This window comes from Falco cherrug, chromosome 6 (genome assembly GCF_023634085.1).
Source record: "Falco cherrug isolate bFalChe1 chromosome 6, bFalChe1.pri, whole genome shotgun sequence".
NCBI lineage: Eukaryota > Metazoa > Chordata > Aves > Falconiformes > Falconidae > Falco > Falco cherrug.
The window spans coordinates 73,312,249-73,339,209 of NC_073702.1; the positions used below are offsets into that span (position 1 = coordinate 73,312,249).

Here is a 26,961-nt window from a genome sequence, read left to right on the forward strand (position 1 = left end):
TTGCCCTCCCCGCCCAGAGCAGCACTTGGAGAGCAGGCACTGGGCAAGCAGGACATTGTAAGAGCTACATTTTGCAAATCAGAAAGTGCCATGAGAGTTTCCTTGAGACAGTGCTTGGACTTCAGCTGGGCAAGCCTTTTGGCTGCCCGGCTTGCTTAAACATTGCAGAGGTCTGAGCTGCAGACCTTGAAGCGTTGTCAGTGATGTGGGAGATTAATTTCTCCCTAGTTTCTTCCCTTTCAGTGTGGAAGATCCCAGGGATACCCTGAGGTATCACACCCAGGTTCTCTATCTGACTCACCAGACCACCAGATGAGTGGTGCCTCAGGTGCACACATCAAGATGTTATTTTTTTCTAGAGAATTGCTGAAAGGCAGAAAACAATTAAATCTCAAATACAACTGAGTATGCTTGTAACCCAGACAAAATATTCACATAAGATCACTGCACACTGGTCTCATGCTTGGTTTGCTTTTGTCTTGGTCCAAAAGAATTTTTTTAGAGTTCCTTTCTAATTTCACCAGGAAGACAAAATAAAAAAAAAAATCATAATGGGAGGATCTGACAGCATTTGGGGGCCACCTGCACAATTTAGTTGTTGGGGTTTTTTTGTTATTTTTGTATGTGTTTTGGATCCTCAAACTTTATTACATGAAGTCCAGACTGCATATGTGTCTTGGAGGGGAACTTACACCTGTCTTAGCAGCTGGGAGCAATCCAGGAACCTTGAATATCTAAACATCATAGAACCAAGTTCTCCTAATAATCCTTTTAGTGCTGGCTTGAAAGTTGCTCTCCAGTGCTGTTATGGGCTGTCTTTCAACAAACTGTTGGTTGCAAGAGTCTTTGGTTTTGTGTTATTGGCTGTGCAGGAGCCAGAGGGATCCAATAAAACAGATAAAAGCTCTGGAACAGCTTTTATATGAGGAACTATAAATTAAACTAACCCTCTTCAATTCAACAGAGAACATAATGAATAGCCACAAGGTTAAACTGGGGAGGATGCAGCTACTTATCATCTGTGTCAGTAGAAAAACTTGGAAGACAAGAAAATGAAGACAGCGGGAGGGAGGCTCGGGGTGCAGTGGGTCTTCAGATGATGCTGGGTGGGCTGTGGCAAGCCGCACTACGAGACCTGGTAGATACTGAAAGTTTACAGGTTCAAAACTGAATTTGTCATCTTCATGGACGAAAAATCAGCGTGAGTTTATTGAACACAAAGACACCCCCTCTGGCCCCAGTAGTGCCAAGGTGGACACCATACGTAGTCCAGAAGAGTCATACTCTGGACGGCAAGGTCTGATGAAGTGTGGTCCTTCATGATGTATCAGGGTAATCATTACAAATGAATTTATAGAATTATAGAATCATTTATCTTGGAAAAGACCTTTAAGATCATCAAGTCCAACTGTTAACCCAGCACTGCCAAGGCCACCATTAACCCGTGCCCCTAAATTTGTCCACCTGAGAGCCCAAGTCCCCCATCCTCCTGATCCATGGGCTGCACTCTTTCTTTTCAAGTTTTTTCTTAAACCAGCACTGATTTTCATCTCCATTTTCCATTGCACTTCCTGAGTTGTGGGATTATTCACCTTAGAAGGAGGTCCTACTCCAACTTCTCCTCTAGGTGATGCAAAATGGATATGGTGGGGACCAGTCCAGTGAGCACGGTCTCCTCTCACATACCCTTCCACAAAGTAGGGCGAGTGGCAAATGCTCCAGACCATGAGGTCTATAAAGCCCAGCTTAGCTTCCTAGTCCTAAGGACTGGTGCCTGTGGTACACCTACAGCTGCCCAGTCCACAGGCAGATGTGTCATCTACCTGAAACCTTCCTCTTCCACAAAACCCGTTGCAATGGGATCACTGCAGCAAGTAAGTCTGAAGTCTCATTAAGACTTTCTAGCATCAGCTTCCACGGAAGGTAAAAGATAGATGAACAGGGTGTGCTTCGTTATGACCTGGGAGGACTGATGTCACCAGGGGCAGGAACCTGGAAAGGCAAAAGTTTCCATACCGTGTCAGAGACACAAGCTAATCAGCTGAGATGTCTACAGAGGTATCAGCTCAGCCTTTCTGCGAGTGATACCATGTTATACAACTTGTCCAGTTTTGCAGGCAAGGCTGGCACGTGAAAAAAGAGCTGAAATGCTGAGCCCTGTGGAGAAGGGAAGCCACTGATACAGAGATGAGCAGAATCCAGACTTCCCTGGAGGAGCTGCAGATCATCGTGGCTCACCCAAGAGCGACAGTAAAGCGAGCAGGGGAGAAGGCAGTGGAGACAACTGGCTCAGCTCAAGTTGGACATGGCCAGCAAGTGATGATGTGGCTTTTGTAGTCCAGGCTGTGCAGAGGAAGAGATTTGAGCCTTTTCTTTCATTTTTTATTACCTCCTGAGGCAGGCTGGATGTTCGGCTCCTAAGTGAAATGATACTTCGCTGGCTTTCAAACTCCTTGCTTCTTGTAATGCTAGCAATTCAGATCCTCTGCCTGGAGGACTGGAGGGCTTGGTTTTGAGTGCTTTCAAGAGGACACCTTCCTTCTCTGGACTGATGCCCACAAACTCATCTTGCATCACCAAGAAAACACATCATATTGAGATCTGCAGCAACAGGACAATTCCCACCACCTAGCTTTGCCTGCCTGTAACCTGGGCATGGGGTTTAAGCCCAACAGTCAGTAGAGACTGACCAGAAACTCCCATGAGTATTTTCTCTGCACCTTGGATACCCCTAAGGCATATGGGATGGATTTCCCTCAAGCTGAGCAGTCTCTTCATGTGAGCACAGAGAGCTCATGGATCGATGGTGAACTGCAGGACAGCTATGAGTAGGTGGGATGGGCCCTTCCCCAGGGAGAGAGGAAAACAAGCAATTATCAGTGCATTTTAAACCCTGATGATTTTGAGCTGCATCCAGGCTTTTTGCCTTTTGGGGTATTGTTTGGTTTTGTTTAACACAGTGTTGGTCATTAGGCAAAGTCTGTTCTGGAGAAAGGAAATCTTTCAAGATTTCTTAGCCTTATATTTAAGTTTTAAAAGCACAGAAAGCAATAGGTGGGCTTCCCACAAACAGCAATGAAGACCAGATCTGATATCCCTGAGCAACTTGGGTGTCAGGAAAAGGGAAAACAGGAAAAGAAGAGAGCACTTCTGTTATTGCAGACATCTTATTTTTCACATCTAGGGTAGCTTTAAAATGATCTCTTCGTGGGATCTTGAGCCTAAAGCTCTCCTTTGGAGGCAGCCTGAGACATGAAAGGAGGCTGTAGTGAGGTGGGCTCAGCCTCTTCTCCCAGGTCACAAGCAACAGGACAAGAAGAAATGGCCTCAAGTTGCACCAGGGGAGGTTTAGGCTGGGTATTAGGAAAAATCTCTTCACAAAAAGCACTGGAACAGCCTGCCCAGGGAGGTGGTGGAGTCACTGTCCCTGAAGGTGTTTAAAAACATGTAGATGGGGCACTTAGGGTTGTGGTTTAGTGGTGGGCTTGGCAGTGCTGGGTTAATGGTTGGACTCGATGATCTTAAACGTCTTTTCCAACCGAAACAATTCCATAATTCTGTGATTTGGAGATGGCCACCTTGGCAGCTCTGCCTCCAGGGTGGAGCAAAGCCCTGCCAGGCAGGAGGTGCACGTGGAGAAGGCTTGTGCAGCAGAGTCACGCAGGGGGGGTTGGTGAGCCTCTGTCCTGGGCTTATCCTGCCCCAGTCCCAGTCACAGCCCAGCGGCGATGTGCCAGACACGATTTGGTCTGTCACGTGGAGATTGCCTGTGCTTTTCCCTCTTTGTCCTGACATGTCCCATCTCTCTCACCTTGCAGTGTTCACACGTGCTGAACATTTTGCCTCAAAGCCTCCCCTGCTTCTTCAGACCTGGGTTCGTAAAATGACCCTTCATGGCTTACAGTGGTTTCCATATAGCTTCTAGATTCATGCAACTGAAAACCCAAGCCCTCCTTTGCAAGTGGGTTGAATAGTTGAAAATAGTGCGTTTTTTTCTAGCCATTAAAGCATTTTCTAGGGTTATAATTTCCCTGTCTCCCAGCATGTGAGGATGCATGTGCTAAGACATGTCCCAGGGGCTAAGCTGTGGCCCTCTTGCTTCCAAGAAAGGCTTCTTTGCTGTGGGACCTTCTTACTTCACACCAGCAACCTGTCCTTTGGCTCTGTGACGCCTTGCAAGCAGGCAGGACTGGCTGGAAGACCAGAGATGTGCGAGGGGTCCAAAAATGGGTGATGAGAAACCAGGGAGCTGCTCTGATGAGCAGCTGGATGGGTCTGGTTGGTCTGTGAAGCTCATTGGGGTACCTGGGGGAGAGGCAATGGCTCTCTGGGAGCTCAGGCTGGAAAAGCAGAAAGTAAACGAGCTGAAGGAGAGTTGCCGTTGGATACTTGGGGGTCTGATGGTATGTCTGGAAGATGCAGTGCTTGCATTTATGTACAAACCTGTGTTTGGAAGATACGGGTAAATGCAAACTGTTTCCTCTTGTGTCTTATGTGATGAGTGCTTTGAAGCTTGGACCAAAACCAAGAGCCTTTTCCACTGTCTTAGCCAAATTGCAGCGTCATCTGTAATCATCTGACACTTGAAGTTAAAGCTTCCTAAATCCCTTTCCTCCTAATTACCCCCTTTGCACTGAGCCTGTGCAGTAGGCAAGTCAGAGCTTACACTTGCAAGCGCATGTAATTATTATTGTTTTGTTATCATTTGGATAACCTGGTGCAATGTGGGACACACCAGTTGTTCCAGCACAGCAGCCTCTAGATATTAGAAGCTGCTTCAGTGAATTAACTTCTTTTCTTCCAGCAAACTCTTGCAAAAATTCTCATTAAATAGAAATGGACTTCCTTTTCACCCTGGAAGACAAGTGGAATAGCATAATGAGTGCCAGTCAGCCCTGTTGTATCAAAACATATTCTGTCAGGTAACTAATTTGGGATGAGATTACAGGTCTGGTTGCTAAAGTGGTAATTTGGGTATACTTAAGACTTTGGCATGGTGTTTGACTTGGTGTCATGCAATATTTTGATTAAGAAATGAAAAATTCTGCAAAAATTTGACATGGCGGGCACTGAGGGTGTTACACACACGAGCAGCACTCAATTTGTCACTGAGGATGCTGGCAGCTGGCAGAGCCCGGTGGGGACCAGACCTTGTCAGGCAGCAGTTTTTGCATTTCCCTGCACACAGGGAGCAGTTGCGGCTAGCAGCACGGGCAGGGATGCTGAGCGTGGGGAAGCTGTGTCTAGGGAAGCTGGCAAGGAGCTTCTGCAATTGCTTGGCAGCCCGTGACTAACAGCATTATGTGCTTCAGCGCGGGCTGGGGAAAAAAAAAAAGTGTCTAGCTTCAGAGCCTACTGCTTCAGAAAGGTGCTGGAAAAGTGGGGTTGATTAAGGAGGAGTAGCTGGAGTCATTAAAACCTTAGCAGAGCCACCTACACTGAAGTCATCAACAGTTCTGTTTGGCTTATGGGTAAGGAAAGGAAGTGGTGTCCTGGTCGTGTACCAAGAAGCGGGAAATTGGTGGCTGTTGCTCTGGGAGCTGACAAATTCACATGGGTTCATTACCTCAGCAGATTATAGCTGAGCAGGGCTGAGCTGCATGGTCGCTTAAGCCCCATTGATGGTCCAAAAGACTAACGTCTCCCATGATCACTTCTTTGAGCATTCTGGGCATCTGTCATTTCCCCATGCTGCCTGTTTTGCATTGCAGAAGCTCTTTAATTCAGGGCAGACTGCGCAGGTGTTTAGGAAAACTGCTGCCCTTCCCCACCATGCCACCATGTTGGAGTCTGTGCCCCCCTCCAGCCATCCCCAGGGACCAGGAGCCCCCAGACCTCCTCTGCCCTCTTGGCAGGTGCCAGGTTGGGCAAGGTAGTGCTCAGTGTAGAGTCTGGGTTGTAGCCATGGTGCAGGAGGTTGGAGATGTTGCTTTGGGTTTGGGGGTGTAACCAAATCCTTCAGTGTTTGCAGCTCTTAGTGTTGGGGTAGGAAAGCATCTGGGCAGGGGCGTGAAGATGCAATGGCTGCTCCTGCCTGCCCTTCCCTCCCACACAATATTCCTCATTTCTCTTGGACACACTGGAGTATGATGAGCATTGAAAATTTGGGTGGGGAGCAGACGAGGCTGCAGGGATGGGTTCTATAGTGGTTTAGTGTGACAACTCTTTTTTTTTTTTCTTTTCTTCTGTTTTTCTACTCCCCCCTCCCTGTTTGATATCAGATTAAAATCCTAATTTCAATCTGCATCTGTCCCAAGCCCCCAGCTGGGCTGGCCGTGGTCGGGGGGGGGTGGGGTGGGTGGGAAAGCTCTCCTCTCCAAAGTACCCTGAGGCTGCCCAGCCCTGGGCTGACCCCTGCCCCTGCATCCCTGCGATGGGCTGGGGACAGTGCATTGGCCTGGCCAGCCCTGGCAGGCAGCACCCCAGTGTGGATGGGTGAGGGATGTGCCCAGGCAACACTTAATTCCCTAATTTAGATGGATCCAACAGCTCCAAGTGGTTCAGGAGCATGAGATCAGCTCTCCCTGAAGTCTTTAAGTACAGGCTGGATTCTCCCTTGGGCAGCTGAACCTTCGTTCCACTCTCCTGGGCTCTTGCAGGCCTGTCAATGGGTTAAGTGCAGTAGCATCCCTCTGCTTTCCCCACCCTACCTTGCAAGGGGTGCCTGGAGGTGGGGACCAAACCAGGACAGAGATGTCGTGATTTACCTTTTGTCGCTTCCCAGGATGTGATGATGGATGGATGGATGGATGGATGGATGGATGGATGGATGGATGGATGGATGGATGGATGGATGAAGATGCCACCCACCAACCAGAGGCTATCCCTAGCTGCAGGAGCAGAATTTGCCCAGGGAGCAAACAGCATCCAAGGGTTGAGCTAGCAGGGAAGGGGAGACAAGGGCAAAGAGCAAAGCATGCCATGTTATGGGTGTGCAGCCATCCCAGACTGCTCTGATCCAAGGCTTTGAGCAAGCTCTAAGCACTGAACCAGCCAGGCTGGGTTTGAAACAAGAGCTATTCCTACAGTCTGATAAAATTACGAGTGACCCAGAAAAACTCCCTTTCTTTCCATCAGCAGAAATGCCAGGGAAGGGAGCAGGGCACTTGATGAATTATGAAACACTTGGAAGTGAAGGGCTGTGTAGACAGTGCTGAATATTTTATTCGCTTTTGCTTGGTTCTTGTCAAGGGAGGGGTCTGAGGAAGGAGCATGTTATCCCAAGCCTAACACAGATGTATCTTCCCAATAAGTCACACGCTTGCAGATGAGCTGGCCCGAGGTCTGTGAGCAGAGCAGGGGAGTGCAGAAACGCAGAAGCCAGGCTGGAAGGGTTGCAAGGACATGCTAAGAGGATGGTGAAAGGGCCTGCATCTCACCATCTTCTCAGGAGGTGGAAGCATCTGCTCTTTGCCTGTTACCACCATCCAAATATTGTGGCTGGGAAAAAGCTGCTGCAGGGCTAGGACTGGCTCTGACATACCTGCTTTCATCTGCTCCCACAGCAGCAACAGCTTGCAGTTCTAAGCACTCAGAAGCAGCATGTGCTTTTGACTGTAGCTCAGCTGGGGAGAACATCAACGTGATGGAGATGTACGTGATGCTGCAGCCTCTGGGCTTCTCATGAGTGATTTTGTCCCAGCCAGAGGCAGCACTGCAGCAAGTCACAGGAGCAGGAGGTGTCTGGAAAATCAGTCTTGGGGTTCAGGAGGGGCCTCTGGCTCTCTGCTGCAGCTGGGGCATGTGCTGTCCTGAGGGGTCCCTCTGTCTGGGACATCTCATTATCCTGTTCTCATGCGGAGATACTGCCTGGCTCTAGGGTCACCCCTATCAGCCCCAGCTCCCCCCCAACCCCACAACCATGCTCCTGAGCAAGCAAGGGCGGGCTGTGCACAAAATGCCTCTTGGAGATCCTTGCACCCTGTTGACTCCTGGGTTTTTTTCCCCCACTCTTTTTTCTATTTGCTTTGACAGGGACAGATCCAGATGCGCTTAGGGAGAACCACCATACGGGTGTGTGGCAGCTACCATGCCATAAAGCCTTGAGCACAGAAACTGCCACAGCTCTCATACCCCTCCTGGCAAAGCCACAACAGCTACACTGGAGAAATCCCCCAGTTACCTCTTGTTTTGGAGGTGGTGTTCATATTAAGAGATGACATACTGTGAGACGGGCTGGACCATGGCCAGAGCTGCCAGCTGTGGGGGGCTTCCTTAGCTGGGAAGCACCAGGGAAGCACATGTGCGTTGCTGCTATGAAGTAGAAACATGCTTTTTCGGACCAGCCTCGCCTGTGCCCTGTCCCACTACCACCAGCAAGGGGGTTTAGAGGAACCAGAAGAATCCTTGTTCCCCCATCTAGGATACCTTTAGGTATTTCCCATGGAATGGAATTCCCTGGAGGCACCAATTAATGGCAAAGTCTCGTCATGACTAATTTAAGACTTCAGTTGCTTCCTCGGTGGGGTCAACACTAGCAGCCATCAGCTGGAACCACCACCACCACCACCACCACCACCACCACCACCACCACCACCACAAATGAGCTCTCAGCTGACTAGTGCCTGGAGCATGCTACCTGCAGAGAAAGGTGGAGGGAGTAGGGCTTGGCTGGTCTGGTGGAAAGGACACCAAGGTCCACCTAAGAGCAGCCTGAAGCTACTTGAAGGGGAGTTACAGAGCTAACTAGTGACAGATGAATTAACAAGGAGCAACAGGCACAGCTTGGGACATCAGGAAAATATTCTTCCCTTGGAGGGTAGTACAGCCTTAACAAGTCAGCAAAGAGGTGGGGGGTCTCCATCCATGGAGGTTTTTGAGGCTTGGGGGGTGAAGTCATGGCCAAACTCATCCAGAGCTGGTGATGGTCTTGCTTAGTGCAGGAGGTCCCTTCTACACAACAGGTCTGTGATTCAGACATGCTGGCCCTGGAACAAGAAGCTCTAAGCCCTGCTGCGAGATCTCTTGGGAAACATTTCAGCCCCACGCTGATTTGTTGCTAAAGCAGCAGCTGTGAGCACTGGGCTGTTGGAGATTTCAGTTGGGAAACTGAGAGGTATTTGGGCAGGGAGAACTGGGTACAGGCACATTCCCACCCACTGCAGTTGCACAGTAAGGCAAGGCAGCTCGAAACCGCTTTAGAGCAGCTTCTGCAGCTGAAATAGAAAGCAGAAGTGCCCAAAGCTACAGTACTGTCATGCATCCTCCATCAGCCTGAGGATACTGAAGTGGATTGCAGTCTAGAGCATTAAATCGATCAGGAAAATTCAGTGATCTGTCTGAACTTGGTGAACACACTGGTGTCAGACACATGCTTGGTTTATGGTAGCTGAGCTTTGAAGACTCTCCATATGCTCATAGGCCACTGCAAAGGCAAGCAAAAGCTGAGCTCTTCCTCAGTCCCATAGACAGGATTGTTTAGATTGGAAAAGACTTTTAAGGTTATCAAGTCCAAATGTTAACCTAGCACTGCCAAGTCCATGGTATGATTTTCCTGGGCCTCCTGAATGAAATTGCTAGATTATGCTATCTGTAACCAGGCTGAGACAGTCCTCCTTGTGTTCTTAGCTTTTAGGTTAAAAAAAAAAAAGAATTCTGACAATGGTGTCTTCTTATTAAGAGATCATACCATGTCCCTTGGCAAAGGAGCACACCTTGCCTTGAAACCAGGGCTCTTCCCTGAGGGTAGCTCAGTAAACCAGAGTTCCTGGGAGGGTGACAGGGTCCAGGGTAAATTCTCTGGAGGTGAGGCTGGTTCCAGGTTATTTTGCATTTCCCATCACAGCAGTAAGGACTTTCCTCATCACTGAGGGTTATTCCCACTTACAGACGCATAAGCCATCACTGCCTCTGTGCAAGAAGCTTCCCATTCCTTCATCAGGCCGCTCTGGAGCAATACGCATATGTGAGCCACCAGTACCTGCATCCACCTTGATCTAAGAGGAGCAGAGAAGCCACTACCACAGCTTAGAGCTACGTGGCATTTCCAAGGGGCTGCATCTTTATGATGTGCCATCAGCAAATAGATTAAATAATACCAACACCTACAAACACATGTAAGAGCAAGAACTGCATAGTGTGTTGCCGGCTGAGCCTAGCAACGTTCACAAATCTAACCCATAAGCAACTGTACTAAAATAACTTGATTTTAGAGCTCAAGCCACAAGAGCATCCCTCCAAACTGACCTGCTTTAATCAAATCCAGCCATAGGCAGAGGACAGCCCTCCAGATCCCTGCAGCAGAGCCTGTGCTCACATCCCACAGACTTCCCTCAGGGAAGACTTCCCAAAACAGGAGAGCTGCTGCTCTTGCAAACAGCAAGTATTATTTCACAAACCCTGAAATCCAGGCTGATAGGGAGCCTTCTTCCCCGACAGGCTCGTCTTAGAGAAGAAGCAGGTCTCCATGGGGGCCGGTGGTGCGTTATTCATTGTGCATGAAGCAATGTGAAGCACACAGAGGTGTTAATCTTCGATGACCTGCATGGCACCTTGGAGACAGAGTTAAAGGAGCTCGGTGCTGGGACCCAGCCATGCACAGTATGTGGGGGCTGAGGAGGGGAGGTGAAAGTCCTGCAGGGAAAGGCCCCATCCTGCACAGCACACTGGGGAAGCTCTGCCACAGCTCTCCTTTGTTCCTAGAGCATCAAACATGACCAGCAAGCTACAGCAGGATCTGTCAGAGGTTTGCTGGAAAGCAGGACATCCCTGCTGCTACTGCAAGTCAGAGCTAGATAAGTGGATGAGCAACAGTAATGTCATTTTTCTGTTTTGCTTAGGTGGTTTATTAATTTCCTCAGGTAGTTCATTATTTCAAATGAGTGGTGTTCAGTGGGACATCTACACAGCGCAGTTTGATTTCTTCGGTCAGAGAAATACCCACAGAGGCGCTGTCTGATCCCCATGCATGCAGGTGCGTGCACAAGGAGGCACAGGGACCAGTGCAAAGAAAGGACGTTTGGGTGGGAAAAGAGGAAAAAAAAAAGTAAGAGGTCTGGCAGGGGCAGGACCCAGGCAAATCACACCCCCAGGACCCCAGGGAGCTGAGCAGACCCTGCTCTTCCATCCAGTGCTGTGCTGCATTTCAGAGGGTGTTTCAAAGCATAAGGAGACAGACGGCTTGAAAGGTGGGAAAGTCAAAGCCCATTTCCAGCGCTGCAGCAGGCTGACCTAGGGTAAATCTGCTTGCCCTGCTTTTACCGTGGGTCTCCAGGCTGCTGATGCAGGCAAAGCATTGGGCGCTTGGGTTACACAGGGGCAGAGGCAGGAGAGGAGCCCTCAGCACCCCACCACACAGCACGGGGAGTTCTTGTCTTACTCTGTGAAATCACGTCTCCATAAATCAGCATCACAGTAAGCGATGCCTTAAGGTTGGCAAGGAAGCAGTTTAATCAGCAGCAGCTTTCTCGCTGGCCCCAGCTGGCAGAGCACTGCAGGCATATTCCTGGTGTGCCGTGTAATATCTTCACTGTCATCTGGGGTCATAGCACTGGAGATGACATGCAAGGCAGACAGGGTAAGGCAGCTGTGTTCACTGTTTCAGGGCTTTTTCTGTATCAGGAGTCACTTGGTTCACAGCTGGCTCTTCTCAGCCTGGGAAGGTCCCTCTGGTGCCATAGCAGAACATGAAGAACACAAAGCTCCTTGACAAGCCATGAGCTGGCAAATAAGTAATGACTTTTATTAGAGAGTGCCAGGCTTCTCCACACTCTGTGGTATCTATTCAGACCTGTAATTTAACAAACGTGGCTGCTTTTAGGTCACAGAGTACTGCGCTCCCTGGCTGTACGAGTGGCAGGCTGCAGCAAGCCCAGGCCAGAACCACTAAGAGCAACCAGATGCTGTCATCCTGCTCATCTTGGGGGAGTTCAGGTGGTGAGAAGAAGCTCAGGGGAGAAACAGCCATGATGGTTAGAAGGTGTTATACACCCTCACCTCAACATTCATCTCAGCCCATGGTGGGAGTCAGCCCATGCAGGGCCAGTGGGACAGATGTGAGCCCTCCACGTGTGTTCCTGTGCAGTCGGGCAGGCTGCTTGTTGCAGCGGTGGGGTTGGAGAAACCAGCTTGTTTTCCACTGAAGGAAAGATGGGAATGCTCTGCTGTTGGGCCAATAGCATCCAGCGCAATAGTGGGGACAACCTGGGAAGGAGGAAATAATGTGTTAAACCATTGCTCCATGCATGCTGTAAATGTCTCCTTTCAGCCGCAAAAGTTCTTGTGGCTCTGGGTCATGTGGTCCTGGCCCAGGTGAGGCTGTCACCAACTCCACCGGGGTGTGACAAATACACAGGGACTGAACTTTGGCAGGCAGCTTGCCTCACACACTACAGACCACAGCAATAATAGGATCAAGGATCGTAGTATCATATCAAAGGATCACAGGATAATTCAGACTGGAAGGCAGTTCAGGAGCTCTCTAGCTCGATCTCATGCTCAAAGCTGAGTCAGCTTGACCTCACATGGGGTAGTTCTTGACTTGTTCCAGTTGGATCTTGAAACTAATGGTTGGACTTGATGATCTTAAAGTTCCTTTCCAACCTAAATGATTGTATGATATCCCCCAGGATGCAGACAGCCTAATCTCCCTGGGTCTCTGCTGTGTTGCTTGAAGATATCTAGCAGGGTCAGAGTGGTCTGGCACAGGGACACAAGCCTTCAGGCATCAGTTATGGTTAGAGAAGGGAGTCAGTCTCCTCTGAGCAACTTTCAGACTCTCATGCAGAACCTTCAGACTATCTCCATCCAAGTAAACTAACCATCATGAGCCCTGCTCTCCCATCCTGGGCCAGCCCAGATGGGCTGTTCAACTCATCCCCCCTACAACCAGGCACATCCGAACTGCTCCAGGGATGCCCTGCCACAGGATAAACCCTCCTGGGAGGGGGTAGGTTTGGGTCAGGCATGTTGACCTGGGACCTCCCCATGTCATGTCCTGTGCTGACAATGTCCTGGTGCAGATAGGTGAGGAACAGTGCTCTGGTTCTTGCCTTGTTTGATTAACTAGCACAGACATAAATGCAGACATTCAGGATGGAAAAGGCCAATTTGGGTTCCCTTAACTGCATCCCAGTACTACAAGACTGATGATGCCCAAAGCCTCCTTCTCTTCTTATCCCAACAGTGTTACCTTGAAATGGCTTCTCTCCTGGCCTCTTTGACCACCATCTCTACTGAGCTGTGGTCACTTGCTGCAGCTGCCAGAAACCTTGGCCATGCTCTGATCTTGCGTCTCACATCTACCTCCTCTTAAGGCAAATGGAAAGCAAAACCAGCCAAAAACATATGCTTGGGTGACATGGCCAGCAAAGCCCTTTCCCATTAAAAACAGATGCTGGTGGGTGCTCACTAGAGCTTGCCTGACTTTTCTTTTCTTTCCTCTATAGACTCATTGGCACTTTCCGGATGGTCCTGCAAAAGGTGGTGGAGGAGGGGCAGGTAGAGGTGACGGACACACTCATAGACGACAATAATTCAGCCATTCAGGTAGGTCATGAGGAATAAGTGGCTGCTGCTGCCCTTCAGTCGGTCCATCTGTCCATATTTCTGCTGACTCTCTGAGAACAGAGAAGTCTGTGTTACGCACCTGAATCCTCAACCTTGCCTTCATCCCATTACTCTTGGTCTGAAGGAATAAGGCAGCCAGGACTTTCCTGAGGGTGCACAGCGAAGGCTGGCTGTTCTGCACGCCGTGAGAAGTTTAGGATGGGGGAAAAGCAGGAATGGATCAGGTTTAATCTACACACAGTCTCCAATTGCTCAGGCACCACAGCTCAGAAAAAGCCTGCAATAGACACCCCCTGCAGCACTGCGTTCAGCTCTGGGGTCCCCAGCATAAGGAGGAACATGGACCTTTTGGAGCGGGGCTAGAGGAGGCCACGAAAATGATGAAAGGGCTGGAGCAGCTCTGCTGTGGGGACAGGCTGGGAGAGCTGGGGTGGCTCAGCCTGGGGAGGAGAAGGCTGCGGGGAGACCTTAGAGCACCTGCCAGTGCCTAAAGGGGCCGGCAAGAAAGCTGGGGAGGGGCTTTGGGCAAGGGCAGGTGGCGATGGCACACGGGGGAATGGCTTTACATGAGAGAGGGGAGATGGAGATGAGAGATGAGGCAGAAATTCTTCCCTGTGAGGGCGGCGAGGCGCTGGCCCAGGCTGCCCAGAGCAGCTGTGGGTGCCCCATCCCTGGCAGGGCTCAAGGCCAGGCTGGACGGGGCTGGGGGCAGCCTGGGCTGGGGGGAGGGGGCCCTGCCTGTGGCGGGGGGGGTGGGAACTGGATGGTCTTTAAGGTCCCTTCCAACCCAAACCATTCAATGAAATGTCCTGCTGCTGGAGACTCATGGCAGCTCAGAGCACAGCGTGGTCCTCAGATCCCCACAGAGGAGCTGAGCAGCTGCTTTGACCACAGTCCCGCACCGAGCTCTGCTCCCAGTGCTCTCCTGCACCAGAGCAGCCCCACACTGGCTCTGCCCTGGCCGTTAGTGTGTCAGCTTTGATCTGTGCCAGTAGTACTGGTTTTCTGAAAAGATCAACTTTTACAGTATTTGTCTCTGACCTCAACACTGCTTTTCTCTGACCCTTGTAGCACATGAGAAATAACCTCATGCAGCAGCTCACCTGAAGTCTCATTCTTTATACCCCTCTGGGGAAAATCAGGATAAGAAATACCACCCGGTCTGGATCTGCACCCCTCTTCCAGAGCCTTCAATGCCAAGGAACAGGCTCCCTGTTTGCAGAGCAGCTGCTGCGTAACTCAGTGCGTTTCCATCTGGTTAACACATCTCATGGGAGCTGTTTCCTATGGAGACGGGGTTTTATAACACACTTGGAAATACGGTTACTTCTGATCTTCTTGGGTATCAAAACCCTAGTGTTTTAATTAAAAAATAAAGCCTCAGCCTCCCCTCCTTTTCTTATTCCTCTATAAACTGCTTCCTACACTCAGCACAAAGGAAAAGAGCAATCGCATGTAACCCTTGGTGCTAACAGCAAGCAATTAGCAATGAAAAGATGAGTGGTTTCATTAGGAGGAGACAGGAGGTGACTTCTCCTGTGGGGACAGAAGGAATGAAACCAATAAAAGTACAAGGAATACAGTCCTAAGTAGGGAGAAAAAAATCGAGGGGGTGCAGACCTGGCATGCAACAGTAATACCAGGGTTGGAAATAACAGCTCCTGCTGTTCCTTGGTTTATCAGACTGAGAGTTTGCCTGATGAAAGTCCGTGGGACCCTCCAAAGGAGGACAATCCCATATTTTTAAGGCCCTTCAGTGTCACAGGGAGGAGAGAGGAAAATTAATGGATGAAAATTAAATACATGCAACTTCTTGATGTCAAAAATGATGACATTTGTAGAATGAACTAACCTAGGACTGAGGAGGTACCTGCACTGCCTGGTGCCTTGCAGCCCGGCCAGGAGCTTGGTGCAGCTGCGCAGCAGGTCAAAGCAGACAGCCTGGTACCCTTCGCCTCTGTGTAAGCTGTGTGCTTCTGAAGGAGGCACCGGGAGGAGAAACCAGCTTCCCCAGCCTGTGCCTGAGGTACTGGATAACCTGCACTCACCACCTCCCCTCTGAAGACCTCATGTCTCCATCTAACCCTGTGTCACGGCAGCTCTGCTGGAGCTGTTTTAGTTGGTATCTGCAGGGTGCTCTGGAAAACACAAATACTGACTGTTGTCTGTTGCTGCAAAATTGGGGCATCCTGGGCAGGGCGGATTTTACAGGAGCAGTGTCATAGTTTAACCCTGGCTGGTATTTAAATACCACACACACAGCTGCTCACTCGCTCCTCCCTCACCCAGAGGGGTGGGGAGGAGTGTGGGAAAGGGATGGAAATCTCAAGGGTGGAGATAAGAACAATTTAATAACTGAAACAGAACAAAAATGAAAGAGCAGTAATAACAATGATGACAATAACAGTTATAATGAAAGGGTGGTGGGAGAGAATAAAATCCAATGGGAAAAGGAGAAATCATAAACAAGTGATGCACAGTGCAACCGCTCACCACCCGCTGACCGATGCCCAGCCACGATCCTGGGTCCCAGCCAACCCCCCAGGGATCTATACCAGGCATGACGTCCCATGGTATGGAATACCTCGTGGCTACTTCAGGCCAGCTGCCCTGCCCGTGTCCCCTCCCAATCCCTTCTGCCCCTCCAGCCTTTTCGCTAACAAGGCCTGAGGAACTGAAAAGTCCTTGACTTGATAAAAACATCACCCAGCAGCAACTAAAACCATCAGCGTGTTATCAACAGTGTTCTCACATCAGAGCCAAAACCCAGCACTGTACTATCTCCTAAGAAGATAATTCACTCCATCCCAGCTGAAACCAGGACAGCAGAGGTCCCCCTTAGGCAAGACAATAAATCCCCCCATGTTCTGCACACCACAAGCCACATGGATGCACATGCTCAAATTCTGGATTTTTAGAGCCTGCTGTGAGCAGAAACGCCACATCCCTCTGTTTAGCCTGCATTTCTGGAGCATCCTCTGTTCAAACCAGAGCTGGGAGGTGAGGGTGTGTGTTTGCATTTTGAGCTTTTGGCAGGATTTCGGATCCCTTCGGATTCATTGCAACTTCAGGGGCACAGAGACAACTCGGCTTGATCAATTCCCTCTCCAAACCACCTGGTCCCAGCCTTTGCTCCAGCGAAATGATAGCTTTAGACTGAGGAAGCCTTGAGAAGAGAGAATCCAGAGGGCAACACCTGAGGCATTTTGCATGGAGAAATATTAGTGGCAATATAAATCTGGAATAGCCCCTGATGCGCAGCAGAGCCAGCCCTCCTGGAGAGGTGACCCACTTTTTCCCAGGCTTGGAATATACTGATCTTTTTAGTAGGCATAGGGGTGGATTGTGGGCAGTGAGGGCTGTTGCAGGAGGAGAGAGGGACCAAAAAATGATCAGACATATTGAGGAGGCAGAGATGGGCAGGTATGGAAAGCCATTGCCCACCAGCTGAGACTGGATAACTAGCTGACTGCACTTCCTTGTCCTTTGAGATGCAAAGAGAAAGGTTTTGCTTGGAAGCAACCTGTTCCTTGCATTGAGCAAACTCGAAGACAAGGGTTGCAAAAAATCCCCTCCAGAATTAGGACGGAAAGCACTCTCTATATGTCCCCTCTCAACAAACCTTGCCTCTCTCAGCTCCTTAAAAGCTGTGATTTTAAAGGTATGTTTCCTCTACAATGGCACCTGAGCAAGTTCTGGCATTGCATTATCATAGAATCAGAGAACCACCGAACCGGTTGGGTTGGAAGGGACCTAAAGACCATCTCATACCCACCCCTCTGCTCCCAGCCCCGTCCAGCCTGGCCTTGAGCACTGCCAGGGATGGGGCATCCGCAGCTGCTCTGGGCAGCCTTACCTCCAGAAGGGCTGCTGGCAAGCACGGGACAGATGCTCAAGGTGATGTAATGCAGCTCCATTTCTGCAAAGTACCAAGCTGGCAGCAGGGATCCTTGCTGCAGACTGAGGTCCTACCCCTGCACAACCATCCCACCTCCAAACCCACCCTGGGGTGGCCAAATTGCGGGCATGTCCAGGTGAAGCAGGGCCAGCTCCCAACATCAGCTCCCATCTCTGGGAGAAGGGAGAGGTGCATCTTCACTGCCATCATTTCTTGGAAGGCAGTTTCCAGGCATAACTTCATCTTTCTGTAATCAAATGCAAAAGAAGTGTTGAAAATGGTTTTCTTTATTCTGGGCTGACTGCAAAGCGATGCTGGCAGCTCCCAGCAAGCCCTATTAACATTATTGACTTGCTTTAGTAAAGAGATTAAAAGAGCCAGAAATTGTAAAGCCAGGAGGGATATTATGATGGTGTCATCTTGACCTCCTGCAATAGAGGCTCTGGGATGTCTCAGAACTTGTTATTATCTCAAGTGATGTAAAAAAAAACCCTAATAAAAATGATTTTAAAATGTCCAGTGACAGAGCAATCCACCAGCCCTTCAGTCAATCATTCTGCTTGTTAATTTTCTTTACTGTTAAATTGAGAGTTTTGTTTCCAGTGTGAATTTCTCTTGGTCTCAGCTTACGCCTACTGATTTCTCTTCAAACAAGAGAGGATTTTATTCAGCCCAAACCAAAATCTTTCAGTTTATTACACTCATAATTTTTATTACTTTTCAAGGATTTTTAAACTTTTAAATATAATTTAAAAATGAGATTTCATCAAATGTTTCACAACAGCGTTGTGGGGTTTGAATATGTGAAAAATACTGTTCCAACATGTGTCTTCATCTATCCTCTGCATTTGCTTTTTTAAACAATCTGAAACAGCTTGGTGAGGTCAGCAGTGTGGCAAGTCATTTTGATTGACTCAAATTTATATTTTGCCATATGAAGAATAATGTCAGTGAAAAGCTTCCATAATGTTTCCAGCTGGGTTTGAGTCACCCTTTAGCTCTCATTTGCTAAATTCTTCCAGGCCATATCTTACCTTGCATTTTCCAGCCTATCATCATCCCTTTGACAAGCTGCGGGTGGAGCAAGTTGGGACATTGTGCCTCCTCTTAAACCTATAGATGAAAAAAGGAAGAATTCACCATATATTTTCCTGCTTTTGGTTTGTTAGCCTTTTTGGTGTGTCCTTGTGTCTCAAATCAATTGCCTTTGCATTGAAAACTGAGTGGGAGTGGAGAACGGTTTTTGCTTTTGCTTTAATCTTTGCAGCAGCTCTTTGCCTTCCAAAATAGAGATGCTTTTAAGAGAGATATTTTTCTGGCTGCTTGTTTCAAAACTGTGGTTTTAGAAGGACTTTGGACATCAGGGTGAGGGTAGAACCAGCAGCTCTTTGCAGCAAGATGAACTCACATATTTGATTGTGTTTTAAATCCAGAGAAAGATTTTTTTGGGGAAACTGTTGAGAGGTCCAACCCTGAATTTGCTGCAGCAGCCTGGTGCAACCTTGTGTGTGTAAGTGGGGAAAGACTGTGCAGAAGAGGGAGAATACCTTACTTATACGTGGTTCATCCAGAAGAGGCTTGAGATCAAGCTTGGACAGACCCACCGCCAGTCCCTTCCCACCCAGGCTGGTCATGGCCACTCCAAGAGACCCCTTTCCCAAGCCAGGACAGCACACGGGGCAGTGGGGCTGGGAAGGGACCCCTGGGACCACCCAGCCCACCCCTGCTCAGGCAGCCGCACAGGGCCACAGCTAGGTGGGCTCTGGACGTCCCCAGAGAAGGAGACTGCGCAGCCTCTCTGGGCAGCCTGTCCCCGTGCTCCGGCACCCTCAAGGGAAAGAAGTTTTTCCTGCTCTCCCCACGGAGCTCCCTGTGCTGCAGTTTGTGCCCGTTGCCCCTTGTCCTGACGCTGGGCACCGCTGACAAGAGCCCGGCCCTGGCCCCCTGACACTGGCCCTTAAGGTATTTGTGTGCATCACTAAGATGGACTGATCCAAACCTCCCCAGGATGCCCAAGGCTAGACAAACCCTGCCCAGGGTTGGGATGGGGCCACACAGGAGCAAGGCATCATGCCTCCATGGGGTTTGGCAGGCCAGCACTTAACAGCAGGTCAGAAACTCTTAACAAGGTGAAGCGCCACAGAGAAAAACCTACCAATGTGGCATGGCTTCATCTGCTCATGGTGTGCTCAGCTGCTTCAGTTTGTCTGCTGTTCAGGGCTTTTTATGTCTCTCATATCTGATGTAGCTGGTCTGAGATGCACCAGCAACTCCAAGTGAATCAGGTCCATGAGCAGAAGGGAGGCTGCAGCACCATGCCTGAGCTGGGTTGGACCACCTCTTGAAGCTGAAGACCTGCTCTCCAGCTGTCCCATGCACTAGGAAAGAAGAGACTTTGGGGTCAGTAAGGCTCAGAGATCAAGCCAGCTAATGCAACAGCTTTTTCTGTCTTTCAGATTTTTCAGGACCTTCCTTCCTCTCTGTGCTGCTCTTGGGGGCTGAATGTGTCTTCCTTGTGTGTTGCAGACCAGCATCTCCATAGAGATCAGGTACCAGGCTCTGGATGGGACAGTTGGTGCATGGAATGACAAGGAGTTCCTGGAGACCCCCAGTGTCCACTCAGAAGGGGATGGCAGGTACCCCTTAGAGACAGACAGCCTCCTCTCCGGCCACCGGCAGGGCTTGGACATCTCTCCGGGTAAATCCAACCAGCAATCTGCAGAGAGGACCTTCAGGAGGTAATGTGATGCTCAGCGCTTGGAGATGCTTGATGGCAGCGGGACCAAGGAGGGCTTGGCTTGTTGTGAGAGGGTGGCATTGCCCCAGTGCTCCTCTAAGGTTCATCACATCTACTGGCTATCAAAAGACCCATTATCACCGCCCAAGGTGAGGATAGGCTGTAAGTGTCCACCCACCAGTGCCATCAGGACCCTGGTGCTCCACCACACCTGCCCAGCACAAAGCTGAACCTTCCAGCAAGCGCTGAGCTTTGTAGCATGCAGCAGACGATGGAGAGCAAATGTAATCGAGTACAGATTTGGAGAGGATTAAGGGTCTGGGTGTTAGTCAGGCCTCATATTGGATGGGATTAGAGCCATGTGTGGAGTATAGAGCCACATGTGCAGTTGTGTGGAGTCTTGCATCTCGATGGAGCTTGAGGTGCCCCCAGGACTGAGCTGCCTTTGGGGCAGGAGCTGGAGGCGTGCCAAGGGCAGCTGCAGCCAGGGGCAGGGGGAGGAGGACATCAGCCTCAAAACCACACCAGTGTGGGTGCTTCTGGGATGGAAGGTGACAGCAACAGTGCCTCTGACCCATGTCCATGTGCTGGGGGGGCACCATGAGTGCGCACACATCCCATGGCAAGGGAGTTGGCACGGCAGAGACTGGAGGAGAAAGCAAGGATGCTGTGGCCTAAGTGGAGGGAACAAGCCCTGGCACCTCCCCTGTAGCATTAACCCTCAGACAAGCACATAGCTTCTCAAAGACATTGTCAAAACTCCTTTCATGATGGTCTGTTGGGACCCCAGGACCTCACTGGGCTAAAGTAAAATCCCATACCAATGGCAGTGCCTGTGCTGGGTTATGAGGGATGCTTCACCCTGTGATGGCAGGTGGCAACACCTCCAGGTCTTCTAAAGGATTCTGTTACTGGCTTTCTATTCATTTAAGGGTCCTTAGCATCACCTCTGTCTCTTTCTAAGCTCATGGGCCCTGACACTGGATGAAGGCAAGCCTGGGGACTGTATCCTTCCATTTCTTGAGCAAAGCTGCTGTAACCAGTTGCAAACCCAGCCTGGTGACTAGGATGGGTGGAGAGGGCTCAAGGCTGGGAACACTGCAGTTGGCTGTCCATTGGCATGTAGTGCAAGCTGGGACCAGTTCTGCCATGAGCTGTGGCTTACGGATGCTCAGGGCTCAGACCCTGCTGGGAGGAACAGCCATTTTACCAGGTCATATGCAGCCATGAGGTTCAAGGCCCGGTTGGACAGTGGGGCTCCAGTGCTGTTGGCCAAGATTCAGCCCACTCCATCACAAGGGCTTTGAACACTCTGCTCAAATCTTCACCCAGCTCATCAGGCAACAGGGGAGTTTTGCAAGTGTGAAACCACTTGTGTATAAATACAGTGGGTTCACAGGCTGCTAAGCCAGATTTTCAGGCAGCTTTACATAGTTTATGTAGTTGTGTTGTCCGCGGGTAGTGACTTTGTCTGTCCGTCTCCAGTCCAGTAGCTCTTGAACCCATTGGCTTCTTTCAGTTAGAAGAGTGGAGACCTCCAAGTCCTGAGCTTGCTAAAAGTCTCATGGAAAGAGATAAATGTGGAGGGCAGAGACTTTTTAAGTGGGACAGGCAGAGAGTACAGGCAGCCCAGGCAGAGCTGGGTCCTCAGATCACCCACTGCTCTCCTGGCACTAACACAGTCCTTGTCTGAAGGCTACAGTCCAACTGCTTGCATGCTGCTGGTGGATCAAAGGCAGACAGCCCTCGTGTGTCCAAATCCATGTGGAAGCCCAGCCTGGAGGTGTGAATCCAAACATATCCCTAGGAATCGGTTCCTTTTTAAACAGCATTTATATCTCAGGTGCTGCTGCAGCCATACATCACCCCCCTGCTGGGTTTATGCAATTCTGTGCTTCCACAGCACTTGATTTCTGTCTGGGTTTAGCACTTAATTCTGGCCATAGAAGGGGAAAATTTCTTTTTCCCCATGGTTGGAGATTGAGGGAAGATCTCTCCGGTCGCTCGCATCACTCCTAGGCAGTTAATTAACTGTGTGAATTGGGCTGAAACCTGTGAATTTTCAAGCAAATGGAAAGTGCAGATTTCGTTTCACAGTTCAGCGGACCGTGATGTTGCTGAACGGGGAAGATGCAGAAGGGTTTAAAAGGCGGATGGCAGGGCCGCGTACCAGGTGCAGCCCAGCTTGCAGGGTGGGTCTCAGTCTGTCTGTCAGCCCCCTGTGTTGGGAAATCAGCACCCTGCCTGCTCCACTGGGACTTAGGAGATGCAAGCAGCATGATGTGAATGTGACTTTATTCTCATTGTAGATGGAATTGATGCTGCGTGGCTGATGCATCGCCCACAGTAGATACCGGCAGGCGGTTGGATGAATTAAGGCTCTGTATCAGGCCTCCAGGGACTGTAAAGTAAATCTAAGATGACCAGCTGAGCTGGAGGTTGAGGCCAGCCACATTTAGCCTGACAGATCCCACCCTGGGGGCAGTTTTTAAGAGGAGGCGCATGGTTTGCTGAGCACCCTTGCCTGGGTACATAGAGCTGCATCGTAGCTGAAGGCTTGCTGGGTACATAGAGCTGTGCTGGGTGTGTGCAGGCAGTGCTGAGCAGAAGGACTTTCTGAGGTTGGTTTGTCTGTGGTTGGGGAAAAATTGGGGAACTGAAGTAAATGCAAGTTTATAAATGGGCAGCAGGGACACGTGGAGGTTAAATATCACTGTGGCATCTGCAAGTTGTACTGTGGCATCTGCAAATCACACTGCAAATGATCCTTGTGCTGTGTTTCCCATCCAGGTCAGTGCCTCTTAGCATGTGGGAGAGTGGTTCTTGGTGGTCACAATTTGGTGAAAGTCCCTTGCTATTTGTCTTCAGTTTCTCCTTCAGATCCAGGATGCTTTAGAAAAAAATCTCTTTGTACATAGGGCTTATCCTGAGCGAGGCTAAGTGCCGCAGATGCCCCATCAGCCCCCGCACAGCCAAGAGAACTGTTGTAGCCCCTTCCCATTGCTCCACAGGAGCAGGCTGTGCAATCATGCATCATAAGCAAGCAAAGACCCAACAGTTTTAAAGGAGGTGTGGGAGAGGCATCCCTTTGCAGACATGCAGGCAGAGAGTGCTAGTCCCACTGTCCCAAGCAAGTTTGAATGTGGACAATTACACAAAAACTGGTTTCACCTGCTGCTTTTGTCCCAAGGAGCTTCCCCATGTCCTCTGGTTTGGAGTTTTGCTCCACAGCAGGTCATTTTGAGTGCAGGGGGGCTGTCAGGTTTGGTTGTGTCTTGTTGCCTACTCCAAGGGCCATGGTCATTAATGTCACCACCATTACCGTTATGAATACCAAGGAGGGAAAGGGCTGATGTTTACTGTCACCACCCTCACAGCATGGAAGAGGATGAGATGTATTACCACAGTGAAGATGAACTTCTGGGAGAGGGGGACACCCTTAGCCAGGGATCCCTCAACACAAGGTAGGGGAGCCAGTCAGCACCCGCTCGTGCTGCTGGCAGTGAGGTGTGCAGTGCTGTGTTGCTCCTGCCTTGGCCCTGTGGATGTCCTGCAAGTATCACCCCTGGATTCCCATTTCTTGGCTGCAGAAGAGCTGGTGGGGAGAAGCAATGGAGCAGCTGGAAAAGCATCCTTGGAAAAGATGATCAAGGTGGGGTTCTGGGATCCAGGATGGAGCCTCCTTGCGGGAGGCTGCAGCTGGGGTACTGCCTTGCCTTTGGGTCTCCCTTCCTTCTCCAGGTCCCACCATGCATCAGGCAGAGCCATGCCCAGAACCAGAGATCAGCCATGTCCAGTGCATGGGGAAGAGCTCCTTGTGATGTGCATGAAGATCTGATTTCTGTTTGCAGTGGCTTTTCTTGCAGTGTGGTGCTGTGAGTTGTTCCCCACCGTGTGCCAGAAAGAGTTTGGGGAGGAGCTGCAAAAAAATAGAAATTCAGGTAAAACCCAGGGACCAACACAATGCCTCTGAGAGCAGCTCAGCCAAAGGAAGGAGCATTTTTGGTGGGTTCCTCAACTCATGTAGGTCCAGTGATGGCAGAAAACACATGAAGGTGGTTCTTCATGCACGTGGCTCTTCTGGGGAGCTCATTTCTCATAGCAGCTCTCCATGCAGCCTGTTGCTGAGTGCCTCAAGCTTCAGTAGCATGAAGATATTGACTGTGTCATTGGAATTCATGGCCACATCTGTACGGGTAAACACCTCTGTCAAGTCTCGTTGATTAGATTGTGTCAGTTCAAGTACCTGAAGAACCCGTAACCTTATTAAATTATTGGGACAGTCTCTGAGAAGGTTTTGCCTACCTAGCACTCACCCAAATGATACTCAAGCAGAATCAGGAGGTACAACAGCTATGGGCCAGTCCCAAAGGGCAGGTTAAGGCTTGCCTGCCCAAACCCTTTCTTTGGATGGGAAGCATTGGCATGGGTGCGATGCATGCCAGGCAGTTGGGCTTCAAAGGCAGGGATTGTGCCCTTGAACTTTTAATGTTGTAGTGTAGAGGTACGTGGCAGTAGCACGTGCCCAGGGAGCAAGGCACTCCAAAGGCATGTCTGTCCCTGTGTATGCCCCCGGCTGTAGATGCATCTGGCATGTCTGGGAACCTGGAGATGGAGAGACAGCCATAATGTTTTGACAAGGGTGCTGGATGCCTGGTGTCCTGGTGTCACCTGGGATGGAGTTAACTATCTTAGGAGCTAGTGCAGTGCTGTGTTTTGGCTCTGATATGAGACTTTTCAGTTCCTCAGGCCTTGTAAGTGAAAAAGCTGGGGGGGCACAAGGGATTGGGAGGGGACATGGCCAGGACAGCTGGCCCGAACTAGCCAAAGAGGTATTCCATACCATGGGACAGCATGCCTGGTATATGTACCTGGGGGGCTGGCCAGGGCGGGCGGATCATTGCCTGGGGACTGGCTGGGCATCGGTCAGCAAGTGGTGAGCAGCTGCATTGTGCACCCCATGTTCCTTTCTCCCCTTCCCTCTGGTTGTTATTCTTCCCTTTCCCCTTTTCATTATAACTGTTATTGTCATCATTGTTATTACTGCTCTTTCATTTTTATTGTTTCAGTTATTAAATTGTTCCTATCTCCACCCTTGAGCTTTACATTCCTTTCCAGCTCTCCTCCCCATCCCCCTGGGTGAGGGGCAGTGAGTGAGTGGCTGCTGGTACTTAACTACCAGTTGCGGTTAAACCACGACACTTGGGAGTCCCCCAAAAGCTCAAATGCCACTTGGGAGCTTCCCGAGGGTATCGCTTGGTGTGGGGACTGACATGGGCAGCCCTGCTGTGCCACAGCAACCTTTGGACGTGGCTACACCAGGGAAGCCAAGTTCAAAGCCAAGTCCAGCTCCTGCCTTGCCTTTGAGGGCTAGGTCAGGTTTGGGATGAGCTGCTCATCATTTCAGCACAGGACAGCTGAAAGTCAGGTTTCTGCAAGGCAGCAGTGGGATGTATTGTAGGGATAAGAGGAGAGAAATTCCAGGTCTGATGGAGAGAGCTCAGATCCCTTCCCTAGAGATGCTTAAGTACAAGCTGGATGCACATCTGAGGAGTGACTTGGGCCGAGCTGATCCTCCTCGGGGAAGAAGTTGGACTTGAAATCTCTAATTCTGTGCATCTTTGCAGTCTGTTTCCATCGTCTGTGCCCCCCTGAGGGGGGCTTGGAATCAGAATGAAGGCAGTGGAAAGGTCTCCCTGGATTTCTACAGGCTTTCTGTCAGTGTCATCTCCAATGCAAAGCTGTTTACCTCCTCCCCTGGCTCATTAGGGACATTATTTTGTTATTCAGCTGATTCCCTTTCCTGAGGGTGTGCAGAAGGCAGGAGAAACAAACAGACCTTGAAATGGGAAAAGCAGCAGCAACAACAAGGAATATATGAATATAGCTGGGCTTGCCAAGCACTTCTCAGCCATTTGCTTGCAGCCTAATAGAGGTGCCAGCAATGCTGGTGAGACACACATTGGAAACCTGTGCTGGCAGTGGGGGTTATATCAGAGTTATTTGGAGCCAGGCTCAGTCCCTGTGCTGTCAGGAGTAGACAGACACCTTGGAGGGAAATACCATATTTGCTTTTGTAACTCCCCTGTTTCCAAAACAACGTCTTCAATTCATCAAAAATGTTTGCACAGGGTGAATAGTCTTGTTTTCTCGACAAACTCTCAGGTGAGGGAATGAGACGGGGAGGCACAAGTTTGTGCGGGGGTAAATAAATTATCCAAATAGAAGCACGGGTGAGGGTTGTGCTCTGAGACAGTAAAAGGCAGAAACAACTGTAGGTATAGTCAGAATTCATTGTTTCTGTTAAAGGGTTGCCCAGATCCTTTGACCGTGCTGGGCAAGGGGTTGAGGAATGGCCCCTGAGCATCGCTGTGGCTGGAGTCTGTAGTGCAGGGAGGTCAGGCGATGTCCTTTTGCTGCCAGCATCCCCCATCGCTCCTATCACCCCTGCTCTGCCAACACCTCCTTTTGCCTGGCCAAGCCAATGGCCAGGTCAGGGCATGGATCCATCTGACAATGAAATGTCAAGCAGTAAATAAATAACCACTCTGGGCTGCTATTTATTTTTTTCAAAACTGGATCACTTCCCCCGTCCAGTTCACAGTGGATCCACACGCTGACCACCAAAGGAGCTAGCTCCAAACCTTGCACCACCTTTGCTGTTTACCCATAGCCTGAAACTTGCTAAACTTCTGCCTGGACTTGGCATTTTGGCCCAGGAGCTCAGATCTGTGTGCTGGCAGATGTGGAGGTCTGGCCAGGTTACTAGCCAGGGTCACCTCCCTCCAGTGGCTTAGAGGTGGGGAGGTCCTTATGTCCA

General features: G+C 50.0%; 1 protein-coding gene across 13 annotated transcripts in view; it reads left to right on the forward strand.

Moving 5' to 3' along the window:
* Positions 1-26,961, forward strand: part of OTOF (otoferlin) — a 115,989-nt gene that overhangs the window by 27,722 nt on the left and 61,306 nt on the right. For 9 of the 13 annotated variants that reach the window (XM_055712993.1, XM_055712995.1, XM_055712994.1 and 6 more), the window contains exons 4-6: positions 13,386-13,485; positions 19,931-20,142; positions 23,519-23,605. In XM_055712993.1, coding sequence (XP_055568968.1) covers positions 13,386-13,485; positions 19,931-20,142; positions 23,519-23,605 — 399 coding nt within the window. The remainder of the gene's footprint in view (positions 1-13,385; positions 13,486-19,930; positions 20,143-23,518; positions 23,606-26,961) is intronic. The other 4 variants (XM_055713002.1, XM_055713003.1, XM_055713004.1 and 1 more) reach the window with 1 other exon arrangement.